The sequence below is a fragment of the Lagopus muta genome, chromosome 9 (assembly GCF_023343835.1).
Source record: "Lagopus muta isolate bLagMut1 chromosome 9, bLagMut1 primary, whole genome shotgun sequence".
In the NCBI taxonomy this organism is placed as follows: Eukaryota; Metazoa; Chordata; class Aves; order Galliformes; family Phasianidae; genus Lagopus; species Lagopus muta.
Window position 1 is genome coordinate 21,157,470 of NC_064441.1, and position 27,363 is coordinate 21,184,832.

The following is a 27,363-nucleotide window of genomic DNA, read 5'->3' on the forward strand; positions in this document are numbered from 1 at the left end:
CCCAGTGGGCGCTGGGGAGAATGCCAGAGAGGTCTATTGAGAAGATGTTTAAAGTTGAATACTTCTTCATCCAGTTCTGTCATTTCAGCTCTAACACAGCAGCTGCAGTAACTGCGCTGGTTTGCTTTGTGTTTGTGTGATTTGTCTTTCAACAAAATGCAGTTTTCGTAACTTCATCACTGCCTCCAATCATTCACATTTGAATCCAGTGCTTGCAGGTCCAGCTGATGCAGCAGCTCAGTAGATCTCCTCTGTATTTTCTGTTCCTTGCAAACACAGTGATTGCTTGTAGCTACTCAGAGTTCCTTGAAAGTCAGTGGGAACTCTGCTGTGACTTAAGAAAAGAGGCTTAATTGCAAACTCTTGCATGCTCTGTTTATTGTCATGTCTGTAGATCTGGTCTAATTAGCAAGCCAAGCAAACTGTTTTGTTCATTTCTATTCAGCTGCAGGCTGCATTAGTGTTCCTTTTACTTACTGATAGTTTTATGTGTGTTTGCATCCCTATCAATACTTCTGTTGGTTTGCCAGTAAGCAAAGCAGGGAAGTTGGATTAGTCTAAATGAAATTGAATGCAATCACAGTTCCTGCTTGTTTTTAATCTTGACACACGAGCCTGCTCAATGTAATTGGTCCTACAGAGAAAAGGGGAAACCAGCCGTGCTGTAGTGGGTGCAGGCTTCCAGTATCTCCTTTGGGATTTGGAGCCCTGTTTGGATCAGTGATCAGTTTGCTCTCGTGATGAGATTCTGAAATGAAAGAACAACCCAGTTGTATTAGAATTTGTAGGGAAAATAATATAGTAATACCTCTTAGGCCTGCAGACTTGTCTTGTTGACTTATGACTTATGAGCTGCTCACATTTGCAAAGCGAGCGGAGAAGTTGATTCGTGCATACAAGAAACAACAAACAAGTTGGAGGTAAGCTGAAACCAGAGTACCTCAGCCACCAGTCTCTGTCTCACTCCTTTTTCTTTGTTTCCCCCTCCCCTTTATAATTTGGAATGAATTTAGGGACTGACAGATGTTAAAGAATTGCACTTCTTTGAGCAGCAACCTTCCACACAAAACCTGAACCACGAAAACATGCCTCTGAGAAGCCTTGCTACACATTGAACTACAAGAACAAAATGGTGCTGTGTTCAAAGCCAGTAAAGCTGGGCTCTGACCAAGGGCAGAACTCCTGATGTCAGTGAACAGCTTTGGTTGTTAGCAGGCAGTGTTTGCCTGCCTGCAGGAGGCTGCAGCGCGTCCACCTGCACAGCTTTGCATGTTTCAAAAGATGTTTGCAGAGCAGCTTTGTGTATTTTCCAGGTCACTTATCTCACCAACTGAAAGAAAATGGGGGCTCCAGGAATCTGCTCTCAACAGTACCAAACTCCTGAGGAGGTTGCTACAAAGAGGCGACTCTTATCATTGGGGGATGCTTTGAATGATCTTTTGTTTCTATTCACACGTGTGTGTGCAGAAACGTGGAATTGTCTTTGGATTTTGGATTGCGGGTGGGTTTCAGGAATCCAGAAGGTTGTCTCTCCTCTGTCAATATTTGTGCCTGGTTAATGATCAACCTCATGACCTCACGGCGCTTCCTGGTGCGCATCCAAATCTCTTTCCTGTCGCCCCTAAAAAATAAAAGAAAAAGAAGTGAGTATAAATGCACGTTTCTGTGTAAAAGCGAATGCATTCTGGATCCTGTTTTTTGGCAGATGACACAGATAGCAAAGAGGTACGTGCTGTCAGACCCCTGTGAAGGTAGCAGGGAGACATGTTTGGAGCCAGGCATGTGGTGCATGGTTTCCTAATCGGAGCTTGCAAATGCAGTCTTAGTTGACAGAACGCTCCGTAGCCACTGTCATTGGAGACCACGGACTGCTGTGGAGCTCAGACCTCACCACAGCCCTTGGCAATGCAGGCAGGGCTGTGGCAGGGAGTGCTGCTCTGGCTGGGCCTGACTCGTGCCTGCTGCCTCATCTCAGCTCCTCTGTCACTTCTGAGAGCTTTGGATCAGACCCTGTGCTGCTTTCTGGGCTAGGTCCATCTGTGCACATCACCCTGCAAACTGTTGGCATTCCTACAGCATTGGACATTCCTACAACAATGGAAATCACATCCAAACGAACTCAGTAGAACTTGCTCTCTTTCTCCCTTCTCTTGCTCCTACTCCCTTTTGTTGCTCTCTTGTTTGCAGGCTGGCTGCCCATTGCTGGTGCTGTGGCAGCTCACCCATCTCATCTCATTCACCTTTTCCCTCTGAAGGAAAGTCGGAGTTTTCCAAATGCCCACTGAGATGGAGAGCAGCTCCTCGCTGGCGATGTTCATCCTGCTGATGTGCTCCATCAACAGCAGCTGTCCATACTCATATTCAGGTGGGTACTTCTAATGATGTTTTTAACCTAACTGACTTGAGAGAATCTCAGCACACTGTCCTGCAGGTTCGAGAAGGACTTCCTGAAATGCACAAGAGGAAAATGAGTACTTGGTTGTGTTTCCATGAGACATCAGCCATTTGTAACTTCCTTCTTAGGCCCATGTTCTGTTTTTCCTGTACTGTCTTGTGACATTAAAGCCCAAATTTGAATTACAATTTGCAATTACAGCAATGTTCTTAGGCCTTCAGAAATTCCCTCAGCTTCAATACAAAAACAGCACTTGTAAAGGTGATCGAATCTTTAATACAGCAGGAGATTTTAGGGATGAAATCGACGGTTCAATTTTGTTTTTCTAGTGTTCATGAGGAAAGATGCAGCGCATGAGGTGCTGAGGGTCCACAAACGTGCCAACTATTTTCTAGAAGAGATCCGCCCAGGGAACTTGGAGAGAGAATGCAATGAGGAGAAGTGCTCATTTGAGGAGGCAAAGGAGATCTTCCATTCGCAGGAGAAAACGGTGAAGAAGTGAACAGTGAGCTGGAAGGACTTGTCCTGGAAGGGATTCCACCAACAGATCAACCCAACGCTAACTTCAGTTGACTTACCAATAGCAAATAATGTTCTGTCCTTTTAATTCCAGATCCCAACTCTTCAGATAGCTATAAAGGCACAAAGCAGGGAAACGTGCAGGGGGAAGCTTGGTTTGGGTGGCAGGGGAACAGGAGGAGGAGCAGATGCTACTCCTGATGAACTTGCTGCATGGGTGCTCTCACTCCATAGTGCCCTGTTCTGGGGCTATGTAATCCACTTGCCTTAACCTGGTTCAGAGCAAAGAGCTGTAGTGTTCAGCACAAGTTAGAATGGCACGAATTGCTGCACTCTCCCCGTCCTCAGGTGAGCAGTGTGTCTGTGTCTGTGCTGCTGGGCATTGCCAGCAGCTGGGAGTTGGCAGAAAGGATTTCACACATTGCAGCTCTCGGCTTTAGGCGTCAAATCTGCAGGAATATCCAGAATGCTGCAAGGGGCCTGGGCTGCTTTCTAGCCTTAGGTGCCTTAGGTGCAGGGTCTTCAAAGAGCTGCGTGCTGGAAAAGCAGCTGTACAGCAGCTGCTGTACCCAGAACTTCTTTTTGTGAGCACCTCAGCACAGCAGCACGATTCTGGCCTTTTCAGGGGGCTCAGCCTTGCTCAGATCAATACAAGGTGAGGGAGGACCTTGTTCCCGTTGCACCCAGCTGGGTTGCAAGGCTGCAGGCATTCTGCTGGGGACCTTGCAAAGCAGGAGTTTGCACTTTGAGTTTTATCCCAGTACAATCCAATTGCTGCTCTCTGCTCCGGAGCATGCTGATAATGAAGAGGATTTTATGGTCCTAATCAAACTCTTGCTTTACATGGAAACAAAAATTTGTTTTCTAAATGACTAATAACCAGTATGGCCACTTAGTGACTGTTTTCTTTCATGATTTCTTGCAGATGGAGTTTTGGTTCAACTACAAAGGTGGGTAGAACAAAAATTACAAATGATTATTCATTGTGTTCCTTCTGGGTACAAAGAATTCTGTGGAAATTTAAAACCAAGCGTCTCTCAATCCCTGAATTACATTGTGCTGTGTTTTTTCTTAGGTTTAAATCCATGCACTACAAATCCTTGTAAGAATGGGGGAGTTTGCAAAATAAGACGCTACAGTTACTTTTGCATCTGCCCCCCGAAATTTGGAGGAGACAACTGTGAAAAAGGTGAGTAGAGGAATGCACACATGGACATTGAGTGAAGGAAGAATTAAGGCTGGGATTTGTTCCCTGGACACTTTTCATTGGGGTTCTCGATGCTGACTTCACGTGTGCAATGCATACCTGGTTGGTTGGTTAAGGTTAACCCTTTAGAATGGGTTGTGCACAGGAGGGCAGCACTGTCTGTCACACAGCAGCTGCCATTCTGGCCCCTTGCACTGATCTTTGCAAGCCCAGCGGAAAGCATGAGCTCATCTCCCACTTCCTCTCTTGCTGCCTTGCTTCCTTCCTTCCTTTCTTCCCTCCTTCTCTTCCTTCCTCCTTCACTCTCTCCCATCTTCCCTTCCTCTTTCTGTCCTGCCCTTCAATCTCTCCATCTCCTCCCACCTCAGTTATTCCATCCCTCCCTTTCCTTTCCCCCTTCCTTTCCACATCTCAATTCCTTCATTCCCTCCCTGCCTTCCCATCCTCCATTCTTTGCTCTCTCCTTAACTCCTTTCCTTCCCTTCCTCTCCCTCCATTCTTCCCCCTTCTCCTCACCAATTCCTCCCCTCTTCTCCTATCCTCCTTTTCTCTGTCCCATCCTTCCATTTCCCTTCCTTCCTTCTTCCCACTCTCCCTCTGGTTTCCTGCCTCTTTTCCTGCCCTACTTTATCCAACCACCACACACTCCTCTCTCAACCCTCTCTTCCCTCCTTCCCACCCTACCTCTCTTTATGATTTCCTCCACCCTCCCTTTACCCTTCTCTCCCTGCCTCCCTTCCTTCATCCCACCCTTCCCTTCAGCCTTCCTACCTTATCTGTTCTTCTCTGCCTTCCCTGTGTCTGTTTCCATTTTCTCCCTCACACTTCCATCACTCTTCATCTCTCTCTCCCCCCTTCATCCTCTTCTTCCTCCCTCCCTCCTTTCATCACCTTTCTGCCTGCCTCTCCTTCAGTCCCTGATGCCTTCCCTTTCCCCCCCTCACTAACTGCTCTGCAGTACCTCTCTCTCCGGGCCCTGTTTGCAGCACTAACCTCGCACTGTGCTTCCACTGCAGAGAAGTTGGAGTGCTGGTACAAGAACGGTGGCTGCTGGCAGTACTGCTGGGACAGCAGCTCCTTCCAGGTGCAGTGCTCCTGTGCCAAGGGCTACACCCTGCACGAGGACGGGAAGAAGTGCGTGCAAACAGGTACTGTGCACCCAGCTACTGGAGCTTGTGCTTGGTGTGTGGAAAATGAAACGTTTGGATGCCTCTCGGTTAGCCTTCCTGCAACCCTGTGCCCCTGTAAGCACAAATGGAGGCAGGACAGCAGTAGGGGCAGGAATGAGTCCGTTCCTCCCACCAGCATCTCCTGACACAGCATCAAGCACCCGTTGCTCACAGCCTTTCTCTTTTTCCCCCAGCCCCGTTTCCATGTGGCCTGATCAGAGCCCGGCGTGCCTTGGAGGAAGCGCGGCACGAGGTGGCCACGTGGAACAGCAGCACAACTCCTGCAGTTAAACAGGCCAAGGGGAAGCAAAGTGCTGCCGGGGAAAAGGAAGCTCTAAAGGATGCATCTGGGCAAAGCACAGCCGTGGAGGACGATGCTGGGCAGGAAGGTGGGGACCCCAATCAGCAGCCCACAGAGGGACCGGCCTGGCAGAATGAGACAGCGGCTGTCATGCAGGAGGAAATGGTGGAGAAAACTTCTGGGCAGAACCAGAGCGGGCAGAGCAGCGGGCAGGACAAGACAGGGGCAGTGCAGCACGTGCCTGGGGGTCTCCATGCCAGTGACAATGCAGAAGTCTCAGCCACACCTCAGTGCCCCCAGAGGAACACCAGCACCCCCACAGAGCACAGAGACTCCAGGATAACTGGAGGAACGTTGTGTCATCGGGGACAGTGCCCCTGGCAGGTAATGAGCACACCTGGGTGCTTGCTGTGCAACTGGGTCCAGCTGGAGCAGCTTTCAGCAATGGTTGCTGAGGTTGGGTCTGTAGGTCAGCAGTAATTCAAGCAAACACCACGTATTTATTTCCCAAACTGCATTTTTAATCCATGTGTTTCACTTGTTGCTGTTTGCATGTTTAGTGCTTTCTCAGCTACAGCAGCTGGCTCTTCTGCTCTCGTTCACTTTGTTTCTGTCTGCTTGTGGTGCTGGATGCTTTCTGAAATGGCTGTTTGTATTTCTAGTCTATGTGCCCAGGTGAGATTTTTGTCCTGAGCCTTTCAGAGGATCCCAACCTGAAGGCAAATGGCAAACAGGGGAACTTCCACAATCCCTCTTTCGTGCCCTTTGTCACTATTACTGCAGCAGTGCTGTTCTCACGCAGGTTTTGATCCGTGACAGCAGAGATATTGGTTTCTGTGGAGGGAGTTTGATCAACAGCCGCTGGGTGATCACAGCTGCTCACTGCCTCGATCTTGTCAGACCTCACCACGTGACCATAGGTGAGTACCAGTCAGCACTGCACGCCCCTACAAACCCAGAGGTGATCTCATTTTAAATGGCAGCATTGTGCAGCAGGCTTGGTGTCTCAGATCTGCCCACTTCTCAGGGCCTGGTAAGATAACAGCACTGGTGGCAGTAGCAAGCTGGCACCCTCACCCCAGGCGTGCTGCAGTACAGCCTTGTGCTTGAGACCTCAAGGAAAAGAGGGACAGCAGCAGCGAGCAGAACACAGGCCAGGTAACTGGCACAGACCAGTGCTGCATCTTTATGTCAGAATCCTGAGTGCTGCCCTTCCAAATAGTTCTTGACAACATTGGCGGTGAAGTCCCTACCCAGGACTCTGCTGCTGTTGCTGGTTCGCCCCTAAGGAGCCAACTGGAAAAGCCGAGTTGCAAGAAGTTACTTCACACAGCTGGCTTCCTTTGTCAAAGCACTGATACATGAGCTTCCTGCTCCCCCAATACTGAGCAGGCCCATCACGTGTGGCTTCCCTTTAACTTGTTGTGGCTACAGGTGACTTCGACAAGTACCAGAGAGAACTGAAGGAGCAGAAGATAGGTGTGGAACGGAGCTGGACGCATCCGCACTACGATTCCAACAACTACGACGGGGACATCGCCCTGCTGTACCTGAGCAGCGAGGTGGTTTTTAACGATTACGCCATTCCCATCTGCCTGCCCAGCCCCAAGCTGGCAGCCCTGCTGGCCGAGGAAGGACGAGTGGGGATGGTGAGCGGCTGGGGCGCCACGCACAGCCGGGGCTCCACGCTGCGCTTCCTCATGCGGGTGCGGCTGCCCGTTGTGAGCATGGACACGTGCCAGCAGGCCACGCACAGGCTGGTGACAGACAACATGTTCTGTGCTGGGTACGGCACCGAAGCTGCGGATGCCTGCAAGGGCGACAGCGGAGGCCCGTTTGCTGTGTCTTACCACAACACTTGGTTCCTGCTGGGCATCGTAAGCTGGGGTGACGGCTGTGCTGAAAGGGGAAAATATGGCGTGTACACCAGAGTGTCCAACTACCTCCCCTGGATTAAGGAGACTGTTGAAAGCGTGGCGGATTCAGAAAAGTTTTCCATTAATTTTTCCTAAGAGCGGCCTTAAAAATAGGGACAATTCTTGTATTACAGCTGTCCCTGATGCTGAAAGCCAAGTTTGTCTTTAAAGGAATGCCGAGTCTCAATTTACCATGATTTGTTGAATTGCTCAGTAAATATTACTAAGCAAAACAACACATGTAATAAAGAACAATGCAATAACAAAGGCAACAACTGAACTTCCTTCTGAAGATGGTGGTAGAAAGGAGAGCTGGGCTGGCTGTTCTTTTGCTTCTCACACCTACACTCACATCACACAGGGGCTGACTGCTCAGAAAAGGAAGCACGTGGCAGGCTGTGCGCTCTGGCTGTGCAGCAGCAGGTTGGTGCAGGGATCATGGATCAAGGAAGTTCTGCAGCGTGTGCCTGCTGCTTCAAGTACAACTCAATTCACTGAAATAGCAGTTGTTGCTGATTAGAATCTTTACTACAAGCTGTTCCAGCTGCACTGCTTGGGAGAGAGACTATACAAGTGGAGCTACAGAACACAGACCTGCAGGCATAGCACAGAATGAAGGGCCAATTTTTACACCCTTTTCCTGAAGGAAAAACATACACTTATTAATTCTTGAGACCCCCCCCCACTCCCTGTTATACATCAATTCTCTCTCCCAGTGTTTGCTGCAAACCAGCACACACAGGTGTATGCTGCAGTTAGCAGGTGGTCTTTTCCACCCATCTCCAAAGATATTCTCACTTTGTCACCTTTCCTACAATCTTCCAGCAGGCTCCCATAAAAAACAAGTCTTACTCATTATCAGCTCTTCTCTTCAGCTTCATGGACACCAGGGGGCCTGTAGTTAACAAAACTCTTGAGATAAATACCCCCGGTGCCTGATGTGTGCAGTACCATAACTGCAATAAAGCTTGGTGGTTGCAGGGGGAGGGCTGGGAAAGCCAGTCTGACCCACAGACCTTCAGGGCCAAATGGAACCAGGATGTGAATACAGTTCATTGACTTTCACAGAGCTTCACCTGCCACTATGGCAATAAGGAATCCAGCCTGTCAGTCAATTCTTAATTAAAAAGAAAAAAGAACATAACTTTGGAACAGCAGGCATAAGATGACACACACCTGAGTTACATAAATAGGATTACTTACTTGCTCTTACCATGCATGCAAGTGGAATTCCTTCAACAGTGCATGCATCCTTCACTGTTTGCTTAAAGATCACATCCCCCTCCTGGCTAACAAAGGCAGATCTCAAGTGCAAGCATCATCTTCTTACACTCTTCTCTGTTATTGCCTCCAGCTGACCCTGAGCGCCTTCTGGGTCAGTGCACACTGAGACCCACCTGAAACAAGCCGAGCTCCACCCAGGCAATCTAAGTGCACAGCACACAGTGCCCAGCCACTTCAGCAGCCTCAAGAGCCTTCACTCCAAAGTCTGGTTTACTGTAGAATGCTACTGTGTGCTTCACAGCAAAGCCCTCCAGCTGCAGCTGCCTGATCTCCAGCAGCAGGCACCAGTGGAGGCTGTGCTCAGGGCACAGCATGGATCCTGGCTCAGTAACAGCATCACCTCACTTACAGCGAGCAGTTCTGCTGGAAGCTGCTGGGTTTTCAATAGTTGGCCTCCGCTGGTCCTCTCCTGAGCTCTGCACCACACACTCATGACAAAAGAAGTCCTTCAAGAGGAAGATGGTCAGTATTTCTGTTGTGCAGATCTCCAAAGACAGGAAAACTGATTAATATTTAAAAAGCACCGAACACATAAGAAATGGAAAACAAGAAACAAATCGCCATCATCAGTTTCTCCACATGCCAGGTGCTCATTTTTTCTTCACATCTCACGTACTCACTCTCTCCTCCACGCTCCACGTACACATCATTCTGAGCAAATAACAGACAACCCCCAAAAAACAGAAGATGTTTTATTGTCTAAAGAGTTGCAATACAACAAATGTGTGATCTGTACAAAGGACACAGTAGAGCAAGTTTAAATACAATCAGGAGAAAGAAGTCCCCAAATTCACAGTCCTTGGACATTATCTTATACCAGAACCTGAACCAACAATTTAAAGATCAACTACAAAACCCAAATGAGTTGTTAAAAAAACATTAAGGTCTCCCAAGAGTCTATGGGTGCATTGTCTTACAGCAGAGATCACAGGGTATTCTGTGAAGGGTCACAATGGCATCTTATTGCCCTCAATGCTGATTTTCACCGCATGGGCCGATCTGCTTTTTTTCCTGATATCTGTGAATTTCCGCATCTGTTTGTCCAGTCGACTCACCCCTTTCTTAGAGCTCCCCTGGAACTTAAAAAACAAAACTAGGAATTACCACTGAAAAAAAAGCAGACGTCCCATAGGCTCAAGAAAAGCAACGCATGCAAGGTGAAGCCTGCGAGTGGGACCTGAAGGAGCCCCCGGTGTGGGGAGGAGCGTGCAGCTCTGCCCTCTGCTCCCCCACGTGGACACACAGCTCCCCCAGCCTCCCAGCCCACGGATGGCAGTGATCACACACACGTCACAGAGGAAAGCTCTCCCACTGCAGAGGTTAACAGACACACGAGATGTTGACACGCTGGCAGAACATACAGTTTGGAATAGCTTTTGTCTGGAGCGCAGTGACAGATATATTGCACAGTGCCATACACACAGGCCCCCTGGGGAAGGCTTTAGATGCAGCTACACATGACTGATTTGATGCATCAATTCCAAACTGTGATTTATTTTGCAATTAATTCAGTGCTTAAAAAGAGTGGGGAGATTATTGGGAAATAAAGGAGTGAGGTTGGAAGTGAAAGAAATGCCTAAGGAAAGCTGATCAGATCAGTTACTAGGAGTTGCTGCATTTCATCTCTGTGTTTTAACTGCAGCTGAAGAACAGACACAACACAGCAGTTATTTCACAGGTGAGAAACGCCACTGAAGACAAAGGACATTCCAGTCCACAACCACCACAACCACCTCCTAGATGCAAGTTCCCCTTTAACTGGACAGCAGAAACAGTGATGGAAATTTCACACCTTTTACGTTTGGGAAAAAGCAACATGTGGAACATGCTACTTAGCATCTGACCAAAGCAGCTGTTGGGAACTGAGCCTCTGGTTCCACTGCTACAGAACACTCATTTAAAACGAACTCTATTTATTCATAGAATTCAGTCAAGTTCTGTCTGGAAGTTCACTGATTTTCAGGGGAGATATCTATATGCATGCTTTAGGTTTGAGGTTTGTTTTTCGTCGTCGTTTTACATGAATAAATACGAAGTTTAAACTCAGCATCTATCATTTGTGCTTGCCTCACATCACTGTTCCTTGGTAACACCTCTGCTCACAGAACCTGAACGCAGAGTCAGCACTGCCCACACAATTCTCACGTTGATGCACATCAGTGACTGATCTCCCTCCACTCCACGCTCGTGGCAGGGGAGTCTTGTCCTGCTTCTGACAACCACCCCCCGAATCTCATTGTCAATGACTGGGAAAGAGGTGTGACAAACACCTTGTTTTGTCTCAGTAAAACACCACAGTCCTACACTGAGAGCTAAGAATTTCTGTGCATCTGTCCAGGCAAACCTGGAGAATTCAAGTAAGAATGAGTTTCAAGTGCCAGACTTGCTGGTATGCCAAGCACCAGAAGCCACAGGTGCAGAGCTTTGTGAGCACAGGGATTCTCACATAATACTCATCATTTGGGTACCATGGAAGTAACAGGCGCAGGAAGCACGGCAGGTGTCACGTGCTACAGACTTTTTCCTGTACAAATTACAGTTTAGGCCACAGTGCAGACATCAGAGAGTACAAGGAGAGTTTTCCAAGTTTAATGGGGGTGTACACACTCCTTTCCTGTGTGTGCAATCTGCCAACAGCTGAAGCACATGCACTGTTCACACCTCCCTTGAGGGATACCTCTCAAACTTGGGGAAGGCAGTGTCATGGCTACAGGGGCATCCTGTTGCCTTCAATGCTGAACTTGATGGCCCGATGCACTTTGCTGAGTCGTTTCTGTTCAGCAAACCGTCTCTTGTGCTTTTCCAAGCGACTAATACCTCTCTTAATAGTCCCGGGCTAGAAACAACATCTCAATTAATGCAAAGAAGGAAAGATAACAGCAGAAAGATTACAATAGTTATTACCTCTTCCATTTACATCGGTTCTACCGCGTGCTCTACCTTTAAATGAAAACCATACCAAGTAGATGGAAGAACCAAATTAAACAAGGCACAGGCCTCTACTGAAGCTGTTAATGGCTGCCGAAACCTTGATGTTTTCCCAAACCAAAATACTATCAGAAGATTATGAAACAAAAAATGGGGGAGAGATAGAAAATATCAGTGGCATACTTATTGAACTGCTGCTTTATTTCAACACATTCTGAAAATAAGAGGCCTGTAACCAAACTCTTGCAGTAGAGAGAAGCTCTAGAACAGGCAAGGTGAAAATCTCTTTCTGATAAGAGAAGCAACGCTACCTGCGGAAAGAATTTGATGGGCTTATCTGAAAACAAACCTGTTGTCTACTCCTATTAGAAGAGGCACATAAAAAGAATCACTATGCTGTTCAGTATCTACAGCAGGAAGGTGACAAGTCCCCAGCTCACTCACAGAGTCACTAGGAGAGGCCCCAGCAACACCCCACACCACAGCTTACCCTGGAGGACTCCATCTCCACGTTCCACTTTGGCCTGACCACGTAGTCCTTGTTGGAGGGCATCGGCACCCTCGCACGGGCACAGAAACCTGGGTCTCCAGGCCTAAGAGCTCTGAAGAAAGGAAAGTTCCCGTTAGGTAACAGCAGCCTCTAACAGAGCTATGACTGATTCAGATACAGGTAATTCTGAAACAGAGTATTATCACTGATTTCAAAGCCTCAAAATGAACGTGTACTGTTAGTTCTTTAGAAATACCTTTTTCTAGTTCAAATAAAAATCAATAAGAATACTTCAACTCACTTTTCCTCTCCTGTTAACACTTTCTCCAGATCCCTGCGGGGAGTCTGACCACCAGAACTGCAAGAAAAATCCATCTTTATTAAGTATTCATACACAGACAAACAAACATTTTTTTTTTTCTCTTGCTGTACTTGATTGTCCTTTGAAGTTACTATACTTCAAAGGACAATCAAGTACAGCAAGAGAAAAAAAAAAACTGAGGTCAGAAATAACTGTTCTTCAATTTACCCCAATACCTGCACAGTTTTTCTTTATGGATAGTCCTAGAAAGACAAATAACGCATTCACATTTCTGCCTGCTATTCCTACCTGCTTAACCTCCTCCGCTGAGGCATCTGTTCCAAATCTCTCTGTTCTCTCTCTTCTCTTGTCATGCCTTTGTAGTTTGAGGTAAGCCCAAAGATGGGACGAGACCATTCATCTAGTAAATAAATAGATAAGTTAAACTTACTTATTATCTACACACCATTCCTTTTGAGGTTCATATATACTTTTCTCCAGCTGAGCAGCTGATCTGTGAACTCTTTGTATTTCAGAGAAATCCCAGAGCTGCAGACAGAAAGAAAGAGGTTTCACTCATGAAGTCTGTTTCTGCTCACTGTTCAGTGCATTGTTTGTTTGGGGTTTTTTTGGGACGCTCTCAGCTCTAGGAACACTCAGTGTCAGAACCTCCTGCATGGCACAGTGAGTGTTACTTTAGAAATAAGAAAAATATATGCAGAAGAGCAGAAAAAAGGTTTTAGATCAGCTTGTAGTCATTCAAGATGGAACACACCACACGACATTACAGCTGTTTAAGTAGTGGATTTTTAGACAGCCATCCAAGATCTCACTGAACTTCAGAGAAAGGGCTGTTTTCTGACAGCACCTTCCATCCTCAGTAACCTGTAGGAGATGCAGCCAACTTGCCAAGGAAGAATTTGGGCAAAATAAAAGCTATCCTCTAATTTTAAAGCAGAACAGACAGAAACAGGGAGAAGTGCATGCAGATAGGAACCTAACAGCGTTCATTTAGAGCCCTGCAAACAAAGCCATGAGACCAAGGAGAATCTCACACTGCAGTGACTTCTACTATAGACGGTAACAACATGCAAAAGAAAGACTGATAGAAATTAAATTATCAGAGAGACCTCACTGAAGCAAGATAAAAGGTTTACATACTGATCAGCTTCCCTGCCATATCCTTGTTAGGTCTTGACTCTTTGGGGTGCTTGTAAAGGTACATCACAGCTCGTCCAATTCCACTGTGCTTCAGGGTCTCCTGACTCACGCTTGGCAGCTACAAGAGAAAGCAGAAGTCAGAAAAAGGCAACAAATTCTGTCTGAACATTAATGGTGCCACTGAGTTTTGTAGAAAACAAAATTCTGTTAAGTGTTTATTCCAAATGCTCTTGTGCTTATATTACCCAAAACCACTGTCTTCCTAAACAAGCATTTTGTAAGGATTCAAGTTCATATGGCAAATGCATTCCAGTACAACTTAACTGGGTCAGAACTTGTGCAGTTCCTTACACAAGGACAAATATTTCTGAACACTCACAGCCAAGTAGTGATGCTGCAAGGCAAATCTAACTTCTACCTCTCTGTCAAGGCTATGCCATACTCTACTTATGAACACAGCAAAGCCAACCTAAAGTGTACCATCACAGCACACGAACCACTGCAATGAGGGAAGATAAGTGACTAAGGTCCAGATTCCAGAATCTAGAAATGCCAGAGCATGGGAACTCCCTGGTAGAGAGCAGGGAATTCGACACGTGCTGTTTGTGAGAGGCTCTCTGAAATATCTCCTGGCCTGCTACTTTATTGATATCACAAGCAAAATCTTCCTAACAATTCAGTGTCTGCAATTCCCTACCAGCATTTTGTTCAGCTAGACAGCATACCTACAACATAAGGAACACTTAAAATGATGCATATTTAAACCAAACATCTAATTTGTGGTTGCTTCCTCCTGCACTTCAGCACAGGGCCCACCAGCAGTGTCACAGCAGTCAGCACTACGCCTTTCCCCAGAGCACAACTGAAAGCCCACGGATGAAATACAGTTAGAAGGCAGTTTAAAACCTCTTGCAGGATCTTCAGAAGCTCCTCTCGTATCTTCAGTGCTGGCAGACTTCGGTCTGGGAGAGGAGAAAGCCACTCCTTGATGGCAGACATTACACCACTATCGATGAACGTTTCTTTGAGGTCCTGCCTAGGAAGTTTAAAGAACAGAGAATCCACAGTCATGCAACACATCTGGATCTGAAGACATAAAGCTCCTCCAAGTGCAACAGTATATTTAACAGGTAAAACTAGCTGTAACTTTAGTTCTGAGGGCACCTATCTCCAGCAATTACCCAAAATGGTTCCCTGCATACTCATTAAACTGGAATGTCACCCTATGAAATCCACTTGCTCCCCAAGACAATAAGCAGCTCCAAGACAGACTCACTTTTTAAGATGCATAACTACAGTTGGCAGCAAAGTCAATTTCTTCAGCGCGGGTTTCTTTTGTGTGTTCAGCTGCCGATCCTCCTGTAGAGAGTTGAGGAATTACGAGATGATAAAAGAAGGAATCAGCAATTCTCATCCATTACAACATTTACAGGGAAAGGGTGAGTGGAGAACTGGAGAAGTGCACCTTTGGCAGAATGACACTGACTTTATGTGCCATGTGACCCTGTGACTCACTTTATGTGAGTGACCCTGTGCCACCCCTTCCTACAGCTTCAAAACACATCTTATATGATGATTTCTTAAATAAATAAGCAAACAAAATCCCCTCCTTAATCAACATTTCATTGAAGTATCACATTAGGAGATTCCCCAAGAATTACATGCTTTTCTACGTCACGATTCAGGTCTATTGCAATAAACTGGAGCTCTGCAGGGTCCTCCAAGTGAGGTATGTGCAGCTTACCTAGAAACTCTGACAGTAAACTCACATCTGAACAATAAAAACCAACTAACCAAACAGTAAGAAGTGAAAATACATGCATTCAATGAATACAACTGTACAATGCAGAGGTTTAGGATAAAGCATGGTGTAACTAACATAAAAGTACACAGTTGTGCATCACGTGCTAGAACAGTGTCAGCTGCACTTAGTTAGGTGACTGTGCTCCAAGGTCATTATTTCAGTATCCAGCACTTGAGATCGAATATCAAAAGACCATAATGACCAGCAGCTCTGTGTCCTGATGCGTTAACAGCTTTCCACTCACACTCAATTCACTGAAGGCTCTTCCTACACAGAGGGTTTTTTTTTATTACAAGTGAGTCTCTTGTAATAGGATTCTGCAATACCTCCCACTCCTCTGCCCCACAACAGCCTGACAGGCTCACAACAAACAACTCAACTGGAGCTCCGTTCTTCTCTGCAACACGTCACTGCTTCTTTTAGAACATTTCTCCATAGAACAGCCTGGGTTGCAAAGGAGCACAGTGCTCATCTCATTCCAACCCCCTGCTGTGTGCAGGGTCACCAACCAGCAGCCCAGGCTGCCCAGAGCCACATCCAGCCTGGCTCTGAATGCCCATCATCTGGTCCAAGACCAGGAGTCACAGCCGCCTCCCACTCCACCATCTCACTCTTCCCTCCCTCCCCAAAACACATTAAGAAAGATTTTTCTTTCTAAAATTGTCCCCAATTGCTTTTAGTAAGTTCCACCTGACAGTGAACTTGATTGCTACTCCAACAATATTCCAAAGACAAAAGACAAGATCCTGCAGACCTTGCACACAACCAACATATTCAACACAAGTCTCTGAAAGAGGAAAGCTGCCAAACCAAAATTTCCCCTAATTCTATGTTTCTACCAATTTAACACATTACTGTCATTCAAGCACTTTAGAAAAGGTTTCTTCTGCAGAACAAATAATTAAGTTCTACATGCTAGGAACTATATTTCATTATACAGTTCCTTTCTCAGTATCTGATGTACATACATTTTATAAAACACGTGTTCATCTCTTTTTATAGGGCAACTGATCTCCAATTATGAAAGTGTTAACACATTTACTAACCATAATCTTTAAAACAATTTACCTAAGTTTCAACAGAAAGAAAATATTGAATTCAGACCAGCAAAATTCTCATCCACTGTTCAGATACGCACAGCACACAGATTATGTTATACTTCTGAGTACCAGACAAACACACCTCTTTCACTGAACACAAAATAGAAATTAATTTAGAAATTAATTCTGTGTCCCTGGAACACCGAAAACTTACCTCTGCAGCTTCATTCATCTTCACAATCATAGCACTGACCACATCATCTGCATCACTAATGAACGTCCCACCATCACGGTTTCGTCGACGCTTGCCACTCATACTCTTCTTTCGTTGCAGCATCATGTCAAAATCTGACATGAAGTCCATACTGAAATGCAAGGAGAGTCTGCTCATAGAAGAGAGTTTAACTACCTGTTATTGTTGAAAATAATTTTGTATTTCTCTAGCATCACCTTTCTGAAGGTGTTCCTGAACTCTACTAGAATTCTGTCTCAGTGTCCCTGGAAGATATTAGATGTCTTCAGTACACTAACAGGGAAATCAAAGAGCTTCAGTGGTTCTGAGGTGTGCTCAGAAGTCTGTAAGACTTTACTGAAGCAGCTACAGACATCAGGGTACAAGTGCTAAAGCTGTCACTGAAGCTGTCCAAGATTTAGCTTTCCTGTACCTGCAATGCATTCCTCTGACACTACTAGAGGAGACAAGGACAGAAAAGAGAAGGTGAGGTCAAATCACACCTTATCCCCAGTGAGGAAAGAACTGTGAATGTGAAAGAACCAATGCTACTACAAGCAGCCTAGCACTGAACTGCTACAAGTACAGGAGGATGTTTGCCTCAGCAGCTATTGTAAGTTTTGATGGGAACTCCAAAATGCTCCACCTGTGCTGCTGCTCCAGTTATCTTCTATGGATTGCCAAGTGACCAAACTGAAGAGACAGCAGAAACAGGCAGAGAGAACTCTATGTCACAGTCAGTGAGAATGTGTGCTTTATGTTCAGACACTGCCCTTCCCTTGCCTGTCTGCTGCATGAAGTCAAGCTGGTTTATGGAGAGGTTCTTCTGCAAAAATCCTGTGTTTGTTAACAAAGTATGTAACACATCAACTTACTGCTTCCCTCTTTTAACGTTATCATCAGAGTCAGACTCATCTGCTGTCTCCTTCATCTCTGCATCACCCTTCTCTTCTTCCAAGTCTTCCTGGTTAAAGCCCTGACAATAAAGACAGTGCAAGTCAGTACAGGAATTAAGACTGAGCATCAACTCAGGTGCTTGACTTTTACATTCTCAAGGCTTCCTCTAAACCCTCTTCAGACTTATCTGGAAGAGGAACAAAAGATTAAGATTTTCACCTACAGCTTTCACACCACTGACTCTCAATAGCAGAGTGGTGAAAATTATTCAACTCAGTCTGCCTCAGAAAGTCCAGGAGATAAAAAGACTTCCCTCCTGAGACAGAGTATCCTCCAACAGGAATGCAAACCCCAACAGGCATTCTGGGAAGAGCTTCCCACGTTATACCGTCAACTAAATACCAAACCTCCACAATAACACTTACTGTAAATTCCTCTTCTTCTTCATCACCAGACTCTCCAAATATATCTGCGATCAGGTTCCTGGGAAGATAACAGAAACTTTGATCTGTTTACACAGCAGCAGTGAGAACACATTTTCCGTGACATTTCTAATGTGACTGGGTGCAGATCCACCCCTTTCATTTTGCCACATTGACCCCCCTGGCAATACCCATAAAGGTAGATTCTGGCTGGTACTTTTCCATCTTCCTATTCACCATCAGTGTCACTCCCTGCAACCCTGAAGGAATTCATATTCCCAGAAGCACTTACTCTTGTTCATTTCCAGATTCACTGTCACTGCCAAACAGATCTTTCTCTTCCTTTTTCTTCCCAGTATCCTCTTTTCTTTCTTCCTCTTCTTCACTATCTGATACCATATTTTTCTTCCTTTTGTCAGATTTCTCTGAAGCAGCATCACTATCTGATTCTTCAACATCAGAAAGGATTCGTACTTTTTTTGCAGCTGCCAATGGAAAGAAGCATTACTGCCTGCCCTGGTAAGCGAAGTGACAACGGTGTGCTCCCACAGCTGTTCTCTCTCAAATTCAATGTAAACAGCAGGGAAGCCAATTAGTGTTCATTCCTACACTGAAACAACTGCTCTTTTGAAGAAGAAAACACGTTCATTCTGAAATTTGTTTTATCCAGTCAGTAACTGAATAAAACTCCATAAAGCACATCTGTCCATATGAACTTTCACTTTCAAAACTCTCACTCCTAGTATATTTAAGACAAAACAGAGGGAAAAATATGACCAGGGAAATAACAGCAAATCAAGGAATAACTGTAACAGAAACAATCAACGTGACAACAGATTCCAGTATAAACCAAGATCATAGATGCAGAATATTCTTCTGTTAAACTTACTTATCACTCCAAAGCACTGGATATTCACACAGAAATGCACGTAGAACAACCCCCTCCCCAAAAGCAGTGCTCTAAGAACAAACCTACTTTGCAGTTTCACATTTATCTTAGATATTAATTACATCACTACTGCTGGTCAGATCACATTATTTTCGCATTCAAGTTTCTTACGTGCTTTCTCATTCTCATCCTCACTGTCAGAGAGGATGGCTGTTTTCCTCTTCACTGTCTTCTCCTCCTCTTTCTCATCATCATCATCACTGTCCGATATTTTCCGTCTCTGAGGACCTTCTTCTTCACTGTCAGACCCCTGAAATCCTTCCCTCGCTTGTTCGTTATCTGAACGGTGAGAATCGTTCTGCGCCTCCTCCTTCCTGTCCTCCCCATCGCTATCATCAGACTCTATTTCTGGTTTGTGCCTGGCAATGCCCTCGCTCTCCGAATCGCTGCCCAGCTGTTTGTGGAGCTCCTCGCTCTCTGAGTCGCTGGCCGGCTGCTTCTGGAGCTCCTCATTCTCGGAGTCGCTGGCCGGCTGCTTCTGCGACTCCTCATTTTCAAAGTCACTACTGTGATTCCTGGGAGGTTCTCCATTTTCAGAGTCACTCGCTTGATGATTTAAGGCATCTTCGTTTTCAGAGTCACTTAAGTGTTGGTTTGGACGGTCCTCGGCATCGGAGTCGCTGTCTTTCCCTCCCTGAGCTGCTTCGTTGTCTGAATCGCTGGCATTGTGATTTGGAGGCTCCTCGTTATCTGAGTCACTGTCTTTTTGCCTCGGTGCATCTTCATTCTCAGAGTCTGTCATATGAGGCTCTCCCATTTGCCCATCATCTTCTCCATCGCTGTGTTCGTTCTGGAAAAAACAAACAAGATCTCAGACAACAAAGCAAAAAACCAAGGAACAAAAAGCATTCCTTGCTTGTCCTTCCTCCCCTTTGATTGCCCAACCTGCTACAGACTCAAATACTTTCCCTATAGAAAGAATTGCTAGACAAATTGTGTCAAAAAACTATCAAATACCACAGATCAAGGAAAATCTTCAGAGATCAATGGAACTGTGTCCATCCTGCTGCTCAAATCTATTTTGGAAATAGTAATAGAAAAAGAGCCCTCAAATTAAGATGTCCAAGAAAGGTCCATCTCCCTCAAGGGAGAGTACTTCAAGGCTTCCATTTAGAGAGTCCAGACTTCAAAGTGGATTAGCCCAACTCCCCTCAAAATAATCGACCTCCCATACTGGTCATTTTCTTAAGATGCCAAATAAACTCTTTTGTATGAAATACATTTTACTGAAACTGCAGATGCACTGTTTTCTGAATGAAGCTCAAGAGAGCTTGTGCTCTTTCAACATTTAAAAACACACCAAGATCAGAAGCCCATTAAAAAATACATAAAGCTTTAGTCAGACCAGTTAGGGTATTATTGACAAGCTCTGTGTCTCGATAAATAATGATGTAAGAACAGCCCCAACACTTCTGTCTCTTAAGCTCACAGCCCCCATGCCTACTCAGTATCTATTTGTAAATAGACCAACCTTAAACCTGTAGTAGAACACAATCTTTTATGTGTTCTACCCAGCAACAACAGCCATTTTGGGAAAATCTATCACAAGACACCTGCCTCCATCAGTGCAGACAACAGAATGTTGTTTCATCTTCACAAGATCCAAGTTCTGCATTTGCCCAAGAAAACAGCCTCTGTTGAACTCCCGCTTCTTGATTCAGCTTGCCTACATGGTCACTGTCACCACAGCCACTTTCAGCCAGAAATGACACTGGAAAGGAACCGCTTTACTACGTGCTTCTCTGCTTCACAGAGAGACTTTCTAGGGTGACTCTGCCTTCTCGGCTGCAGACTCCTTCCATTAGCATCTGTATTCCAAGAAACACTCAGTTTGTGGAGACAGTTACACGTCTCTGTCCTAAAGCTTCCACATCTTGTTACCAATGTCCCTTCATTGGGAGAACACATTTTCTATTTTTCTTTTCCCACATTCTTCCCCCACACTCAGAGCCATATACAATAACGCAGGTCCATCCATCCTACAGTTACAACAGTTATTATCTTCATAACATATGGATAAGAAGAAATTTTAAATAAAGCAAAACTTTGATCACTTTTAGGGATTACTCCCGGCAGATTTATACAAACTGTTCAGTACAATAACTCTTAAAATGTTGGATCTTATACATTTATTCCCTTGGCTAGCACTTGATACAACTGTAAATTCAACATGACTGAAATATAAGTAAAAGAAAGTTACCATACAATGGGGGGGAAAAAAAGTCAGGACCACATAAATTTACAACCAGCACTTCAAATACAACTTCACTATTTCCACCTTCCTTAATACTATAACGCAAGCACTTTCCTCCCTGGCAGCCTTCTCAATCACACTGCTGGTACTGTTCTGCAGTTCTCATCCCTCCTCACAGACAGGAATGGTGTTCCAGTTAAAAAAACTAAGTCAGGAGTTTTAAATAAAAAGATTAAATATCTACAGATTTGAGGGCACACAACAGAGGAAGATGCACCCAAATCGCTGTTTGTTACAGGATTTTACTTTCTGTTCTTCAAAATATTAATTTGATTGCCCTCTCCTGTCAAGCTTGAAACTAAGAACATGAATATGATGTATTTTCTCTCACTGTATTGTTTAAGATAAAAGAAAGCTTTAGCCTCTCGAAACAGCATTACAGATTGGATCACTGAGAGGCATTGAAATGCAGCTGTACATTTAAGTTGATGTGCTTTGCCTGTTTTCTCCTGATTTCAGATGTCTGATATTGAACAGGTATTAACAATTATGACAGCTATAATTAAGCATGTTGTTAAACATCACTACAGAACACAAGAGAAACAGAACTGTTTAAGCTATCAGGCTTGTCACCTTCCGTGCTGTAAGACTAAGAAGTTTTTAGTAAACATTAAACAGAACTGAAAAAGCAACTTGAAGCCACAGTGACTCTTTATCACTCGATATTTCTAAGAGCAAAAGCGTGGCTGCAGGCTATACAGCCACCTATTCAGAATATATGACTAAGCTACAAAGCACTTCCTACACAAAACACTTGACTCCAATTACACAGCAGTGTTACTACAGCACTTCACAACACACTGAATCTCTCATCTGTTTACTGCAACCAGGCGGTCACACTTGAGAAGGAAGGTGCTTGGGGAAGGAGAGCACCCATGCACCTTAATTAGCTCCCACTGTGACTACACGGTGCTCTGCACCACAAACCTCAGTGATAATTACAGCTTCTGAACTCCACTGTGATATTGTCACCTACAGCAGAATGGATTAAGAGACAGCTTGGGAAGCAGCAGGTAATACATGCAACCCTACAGAGGTTGGGCACGGGCATCCCCTGCTCTGATCCTGAATCAGGAAAACAACCAAAGCCAATCCAAAGAGCACCGTTATGTCAGCCCAGGGAAGCCCTGCAGGGATGTGACAGGTACTGCCTCATCTCAGCACTACCTCACAGTGGACTGAGCAGCTTCTACAGCACAGCTGAGAGAGCTGACTCGCTCAGAACCAAGGCACAACGAGCAGGCCCTGTCCACAGCCATTGGCGCGAGGTCAGCCAAACACAATTCATACATCCTTGAATGCTTGGGAATGTACTCCATGCAAAAAGCAAGAGCAACTTCACAACGAGATGATAAACATCGTAGGAGAGTGCTGGCCTCTCCTCTACCTCCCTGACACACCTCCCCCGCCTTCCTTAAAAAACAATTCATCACTAAAAAGATATGTTCCAATAAATCCATGATGTCATTCAGAGTCTTCTGTGTTTATTTTTTTTATTTGTCCAATTACTGGACTAAAAGAATAGAAATCCTCAGAAATGAGTAGGTCTCAGGTAAGTGCTACCACATTTTTCTCTAATTCCTTTGCTTTCTTTTCTTCCTCCTCTTTATCTATAAACTTTTAAATTGAGATGTCCTTAATATTTTTAACTGACAATTCCGTAACGTGAGGCTTTAGTACAGTATAAAATACAGAATACACCAAAATCAAATTTACAGTGTTATCCTTCTACATGAAAATTTCATCATGAAAGTAGGTTTTTGGATCAACATGCAGCCACTTTTATGACTTACTACTTTGATAATTCATTAAGATGAACAAAAGTGACCCATCACCTACAATCTCATGAACAGCAGTTGATAAAACTAAGGCACACATAACCATCGTAGGCAGTTCAGGAAGCTTGCTTTCAGTGAAAGATACTTGTGTGTTTGTTAAGAGTCACAGTCAAACCATAATATCAATCATGAAGACAGCAGCAACTTGCTTAGAGCGTACGATCTAAATCACTGAAGATTTCCATGTGAACCTGACTCGTACAAACACTGTAAACGTGATTTAATATTCATTACTGTACTAAAACTGCGTGCCATCTGACTCCATTTGACCGAAACAGAATCGGTAAGGACATCAAAGAGAGCATTTATAGATAAAGTGGGGCTGGGGGAAGGAAAGCCAGAAAAGAACTGTGGAAAAGAAAAACCCACATACCTGAGACCTACTTAAGTAATTCCTCAGGATCCCCCTTTTCTTTAAAGTTAAGAACCTGTAAAAAAAGTTGGAAATTTTAAAACTTCAGTTCTTTGTATCTGAGCTCTGAATTTGAGATGAAATAGGAATTAAATCGACTTAACTGATAGAGCTGTCTCAAAGGTATTATTACCTTTGAATGTCATTCCTCCCACAAACTCCTAAAGATGAAAAAAATGAGAGAAAATTTAGGATAAATAGAACAATAGATTACTGAAAGCTACTCTCCTTTCAGAGACGGTGGCTCCACACTGTCAGCCAAGCTGCATTTGGAGTTTGACATAGGAAAGCATTAAATGACTAGGAACGGAAGATTAAAAGAAAACACCTAAATCATTTTTTTATGATTTCAGACAAATCAAGCCAAGCATTAAGGCCTGGGGGTTCACATTTACTCCCAGATAGAGGGTTTTTCTAATGCTACTGGGGATTTTTCATTTGTTTGTTTTTAAGTGGACTTTTTAATTTGCCTACAGAGGAAGATTCACAGCTATCACAGAACAAAGCCCTTACAGTGCTGGAGGAACATGCAGAGAACCAAGCAGCAACAACAGGTCACACTGAAGATGTAAACGGTCAAACCTTTGTTTCTTTAGGGCAGATTTTCAATTACTTGATAACGGTAAACAAAATTAAAACTCAACAGGAGCACAGAAGAACAACTGATCAAGTTTTCAAACACTGCAGATAGAGCTTAATATAACCACAACAGCATCATGGCTCTCCATGCTCTCGTTATGATTCCTCCCCATTAAAACAGAAGTATAAAATTCCTATCAAAGACAATTGTTTCTGTCACACATAAAATAATATTTCTTTCCCACACGGAAATCCCAACTGTCTCAATGGCAGATGCTGACTGACAGCAAATCCCTGCAGTCCAGTATCTTTCACTGCAAATATCAGCATCTCTAGAAACCAATCCAAATGTGCTTTGCACTCAAATTCAAAAAAGTGAGCGCTTTCCTTTTGCACTCACACCAAACCTTCACATCCTAACTCTGATGAAAGCACAAATTCAGTAAATGAGGACTGCAAGTTACCCCACAGCACAGTTGAGCTTCTGAAACACCAATCTGTTAAAAAACACCATACCATGCATTTTAAGCAATTTTTTAAAGTGGATACCAAGCCCAAGGGATGTCAAAGTCAGTTCTGATCTTCATGCAACACGCAACACGATTTGCAACGCAGAGTAAAATGGCTCTGATTTTAATTTTGAAGAGCTCTCCATAGCAGAACTCTGATGGCAGAAGTTGGGATTTTCCAGTCCAAAATTCTCTCATCAAGGCCAAGGAAAACCTGATGTCATTCTATCATCTCAAGACACCAGAAATTCCTCAAGATTAACCCCAGAATCATCCCAGACACAGGAGATACTTTTTTATCAGAATTTTTTTTAAACCCCAGGAGTCAAACCATGAGTAATAGCACCTCTCCTCCAAATACAGCCCTGTATCACAACACCAGCACCTTTTTTCAAGGGGCCAAGTTTTCAAAGCACAGAGCTGTTCAGAAGAAGACCCATCTTTCCACACAGGGAGAGTTATTCCTTTGTGAATGACAAAGTGAAAAGTGTACCACAGAACAGACTCCAGAGGCAAGGCTCATGTCCAAAAGCAAAGATGGAAGATGAGAAAGCATTTATTCTTTGGTAAGGAAATCTATACCTCCATGACGCGTGGTTTTACATTACTATGTCAAATTTAAAGCAAAATTCCAAACCCTTCAACCCACTGCACAGAATTTAAAATCCAGGAAGTTTATCTTCTTGCAACTGAGTGCATGTTACACTTTTTCTAGTGCAAACAGTGACTACTGTTACAACAACTGAAGACCCAACAGCCAAGAGTTGAGATGAGACAAGACATTCGTTTCTGCAAGTAAAGTTTTGCCACACAGAGCCCTCCAGACCAAATGAATAAACACTGAAGACTCAATTAAGGATGCAATACATCTTTAAATCGAAACTCAGTTAACAACAGAGCCATCTACACGAAGCACTAACAGTACCTCTGAACGGTGCCCTACACTTCCATTCTCAGATCCAGAATGCTGCTCGTTTCCTTCATCTTCAACGTCAGATCCCGAATCTCTTTCATCTTGCACCGGAGTAGCTCCACCATCATCTGCCCACGGGAAAAACAAGGGAAAACCCGGTGACATTTCCTAACGCGTACCGGGAACTGAAGGCTCCGGGGGGCCCAACAGCCGGGCCGGGACACAGCCGTGAGGTCACGTAGGGACACAGCCCGCACAGACTGCCTGGGGCACAGGGAGACACAACCCCCTCGTCCGTCCGTCCCTCCCTCCCTCCGGGCCCTAGCGTCCGTCCCGCGCCGCTACCTGACTGGCCCCCGCTGTAGTACTCGCTCTCCATGGCAGGCCGCCGGCCCCGCGAGACCCGGGGGCTGGCGGCGGGGCGAAGCCCTCAGCGCGGCGCTCAGCGCTGAGACCCGCCGCCTACGACCACCGCCGCCGCCCGGCTGCACAGGCCCAAAATGGCGCCTCCCCTCAGAAACAGCCACCGGTCGCCCACGCGCACGCGCGAGTAGCACCCGCCCCTTTCTCCTCGCGCCCCGGCCCGGTAGCTCTCGCGATAGTTCGGGAGTGCCGCCAGGGAGCGCTGCAGACGTTGGGGCGGGCGGGAGCTGTGGGAGCGGCGGGGAGATTCGGATGTGCCGTTGGAGCTGGTGGGAACTGAACACTGATTTCTATGGTGGCAAACTGGCAATGGATGATTAGTCGCTGCTTTATGCAGCCTGGGGATCCCCCTGCCAGTGGGCAGGGCAGATCGCGCCCCAAGCAATCCCTTGGCTACAGGACAGGAAAAGGAACTTCTTGTTGGTGTGTTCTTCTGGGACCTGTTGTAATTCAGTGACTCAAGTTGCGAGGAAACTGAAGAAGCCTGTGAGGAAAATAATAATAATAATAATAAACTGAGCCCTTGCATCAATTAGAACTGTAAAGAAATGTGAAATGATTATTTTAATAACGGTGATTCCATGTATGAGCAGTGCAAGAGCTTCCAAGAGCCTGAAAATAGGGATCCAAAATGTTAGATGACTGCCTACACACCCAGAATGGACTGGGAACCCCGGGTGTCCCTTCTGCCCATCACATACGTGCTGGGAGCCCCCCAGCTTCATCCGTTGCCTTCAGTAATAAAGAATGTACCACCTAGGAAATGGATGAATCTGTTTGCTCCCTGTAAATGAAGATAGCAAGAAGCAACGTGAATCTCTTTGAGATGGCAGGAGGAGGAAGCCCCCAAGGAAGCAGGCCAGCAGTAGGAACGAGAAGTGGTTGTCTCGATGGAGTTAGGTCTGACCGCCCCATCTGAAGCTGTGGTCCAACACAGTTCATGCATGGGTGGTGCCTCCACATTTAGCCTTCAGCATCAACTGGAAGTTCGCCTCAAATGCCTCTGAATTGCTGACTTCCAGAGTAAACGGGCAGAAAGATCCATCAGGAATCGCTGGGTTCTGTTTTAGTGGCCTCTGTACTCAGAGCAGGTGCATAATTCAGTTATTTGGCATGCCAGAGTTTGAGGATTACAAGCTATGACTTCTGTCATCGATAAAGCGTTTTAAAATAGAAAGCCTAATAAATCCATGTGGTGCTCATCTTCTTTTCTCGTTCTGTGCCAAATATCTTCATTCTCTCAGAGTGTGACAAAGAGAAAACATCTGTGTAATTTGAGATATTTCTAATAACAGTGATTTTTATAATCTGACGTTCCTTTCTTGTTCAGGGACATTACAGTTCAATAAGCCGAGATCTCTGGTCTGACGTGTAAATGAGTCATCATTTCTTCTGTGCTAGAAGCACTTCAGAGTGGATG

At 45.1% G+C, this 27,363-nt stretch overlaps 2 protein-coding genes across 9 annotated transcripts; one reads left to right on the forward strand and one right to left on the reverse strand.

Moving 5' to 3' along the window:
* Nucleotides 1-16: 16 nt before the first annotated feature.
* Nucleotides 17-9,359, forward strand: LOC125697872 (venom prothrombin activator notecarin-D2-like). 4 transcript variants are annotated; one of them, XM_048955606.1, is made up of 9 exons: nucleotides 17-1,725; nucleotides 2,188-2,365; nucleotides 2,725-2,885; nucleotides 3,840-3,864; nucleotides 3,990-4,103; nucleotides 5,138-5,269; nucleotides 5,485-5,975; nucleotides 6,394-6,511; nucleotides 7,026-9,359. In XM_048955606.1, exons 2-9 carry the CDS (start codon nucleotides 2,275-2,277, stop codon nucleotides 7,601-7,603), a joined length of 1,710 nt encoding a protein of 569 aa, XP_048811563.1. In that variant the 5' UTR covers nucleotides 17-1,725; nucleotides 2,188-2,274; the 3' UTR covers nucleotides 7,604-9,359. The 4 variants fall into 4 exon arrangements, with proteins under 4 accessions (XP_048811563.1, XP_048811561.1, XP_048811564.1 ...); XM_048955604.1 differs by having other exon boundaries at nucleotides 2,256-2,365; XM_048955607.1 differs by having other exon boundaries at nucleotides 17-1,643.
* A 108-nt stretch (nucleotides 9,360-9,467) lies between these two features.
* IWS1 (interacts with SUPT6H, CTD assembly factor 1) lies at nucleotides 9,468-26,067 on the reverse strand. Of its 5 annotated transcripts, none has more exons than XM_048955602.1 (15): nucleotides 25,533-25,646; nucleotides 23,624-23,680; nucleotides 23,481-23,535; nucleotides 19,127-19,805; nucleotides 18,359-18,551; nucleotides 18,070-18,127; nucleotides 17,623-17,723; nucleotides 16,730-16,880; nucleotides 14,948-15,030; nucleotides 14,578-14,707; nucleotides 13,672-13,789; nucleotides 12,820-12,931; nucleotides 12,511-12,567; nucleotides 12,210-12,321; nucleotides 9,468-9,870 (listed from the first exon to the last, which is right to left on the reverse strand). In XM_048955602.1, the coding sequence occupies exons 4-15, from the start codon at nucleotides 19,770-19,772 to the stop codon at nucleotides 9,739-9,741; spliced, it is 1,893 nt and encodes a 630-aa protein (XP_048811559.1). In that variant the 5' UTR covers nucleotides 19,773-19,805; nucleotides 23,481-23,535; nucleotides 23,624-23,680; nucleotides 25,533-25,646; the 3' UTR covers nucleotides 9,468-9,738. The 5 variants fall into 5 exon arrangements, with proteins under 5 accessions (XP_048811559.1, XP_048811560.1, XP_048811556.1 ...); XM_048955603.1 differs by having other exon boundaries at nucleotides 23,653-23,680; nucleotides 25,533-25,638; XM_048955601.1 differs by lacking the exons at nucleotides 23,481-23,535; nucleotides 23,624-23,680 and adding exons at nucleotides 11,469-11,627; nucleotides 25,866-26,067 and having other exon boundaries at nucleotides 9,758-9,870; nucleotides 25,533-25,648.
* Nucleotides 26,068-27,363: the final 1,296 nt, after the last annotated feature.

Excerpts from the sequence above, each read along its gene's own strand:
- LOC125697872 (XM_048955604.1), top strand. The coding sequence starts at position 1,559 with ATGATCAACCTCATGACCTCACGGCGCTTCCTGGTGCGCATCCAAATC. Across the intron at positions 2,366-2,724 it reads CTGTCCATACTCATATTCAG|TGTTCATGAGGAAAGATGCA; the intron begins GTGGGTACTTCT and ends TTGTTTTTCTAG. Across the intron at positions 4,104-5,137 it reads AGGAGACAACTGTGAAAAAG|AGAAGTTGGAGTGCTGGTAC; the intron begins GTGAGTAGAGGA and ends CTTCCACTGCAG.
- IWS1 (XM_048955599.1), bottom strand. The coding sequence starts at position 25,899 with ATGGAGAGCGAGTACTACAGCGGGGGCCAGTCAG. Across the intron at positions 19,806-25,532 it reads GTGTAGGGCACCGTTCAGAG|AACGAACACAGCGATGGAGA; the intron begins GTACTGTTAGTG and ends TGTTTTTTCCAG. Across the intron at positions 13,790-14,577 it reads TTCTGAAGATCCTGCAAGAG|CTGCCAAGCGTGAGTCAGGA; the intron begins GTTTTAAACTGC and ends TTTCTCTTGTAG.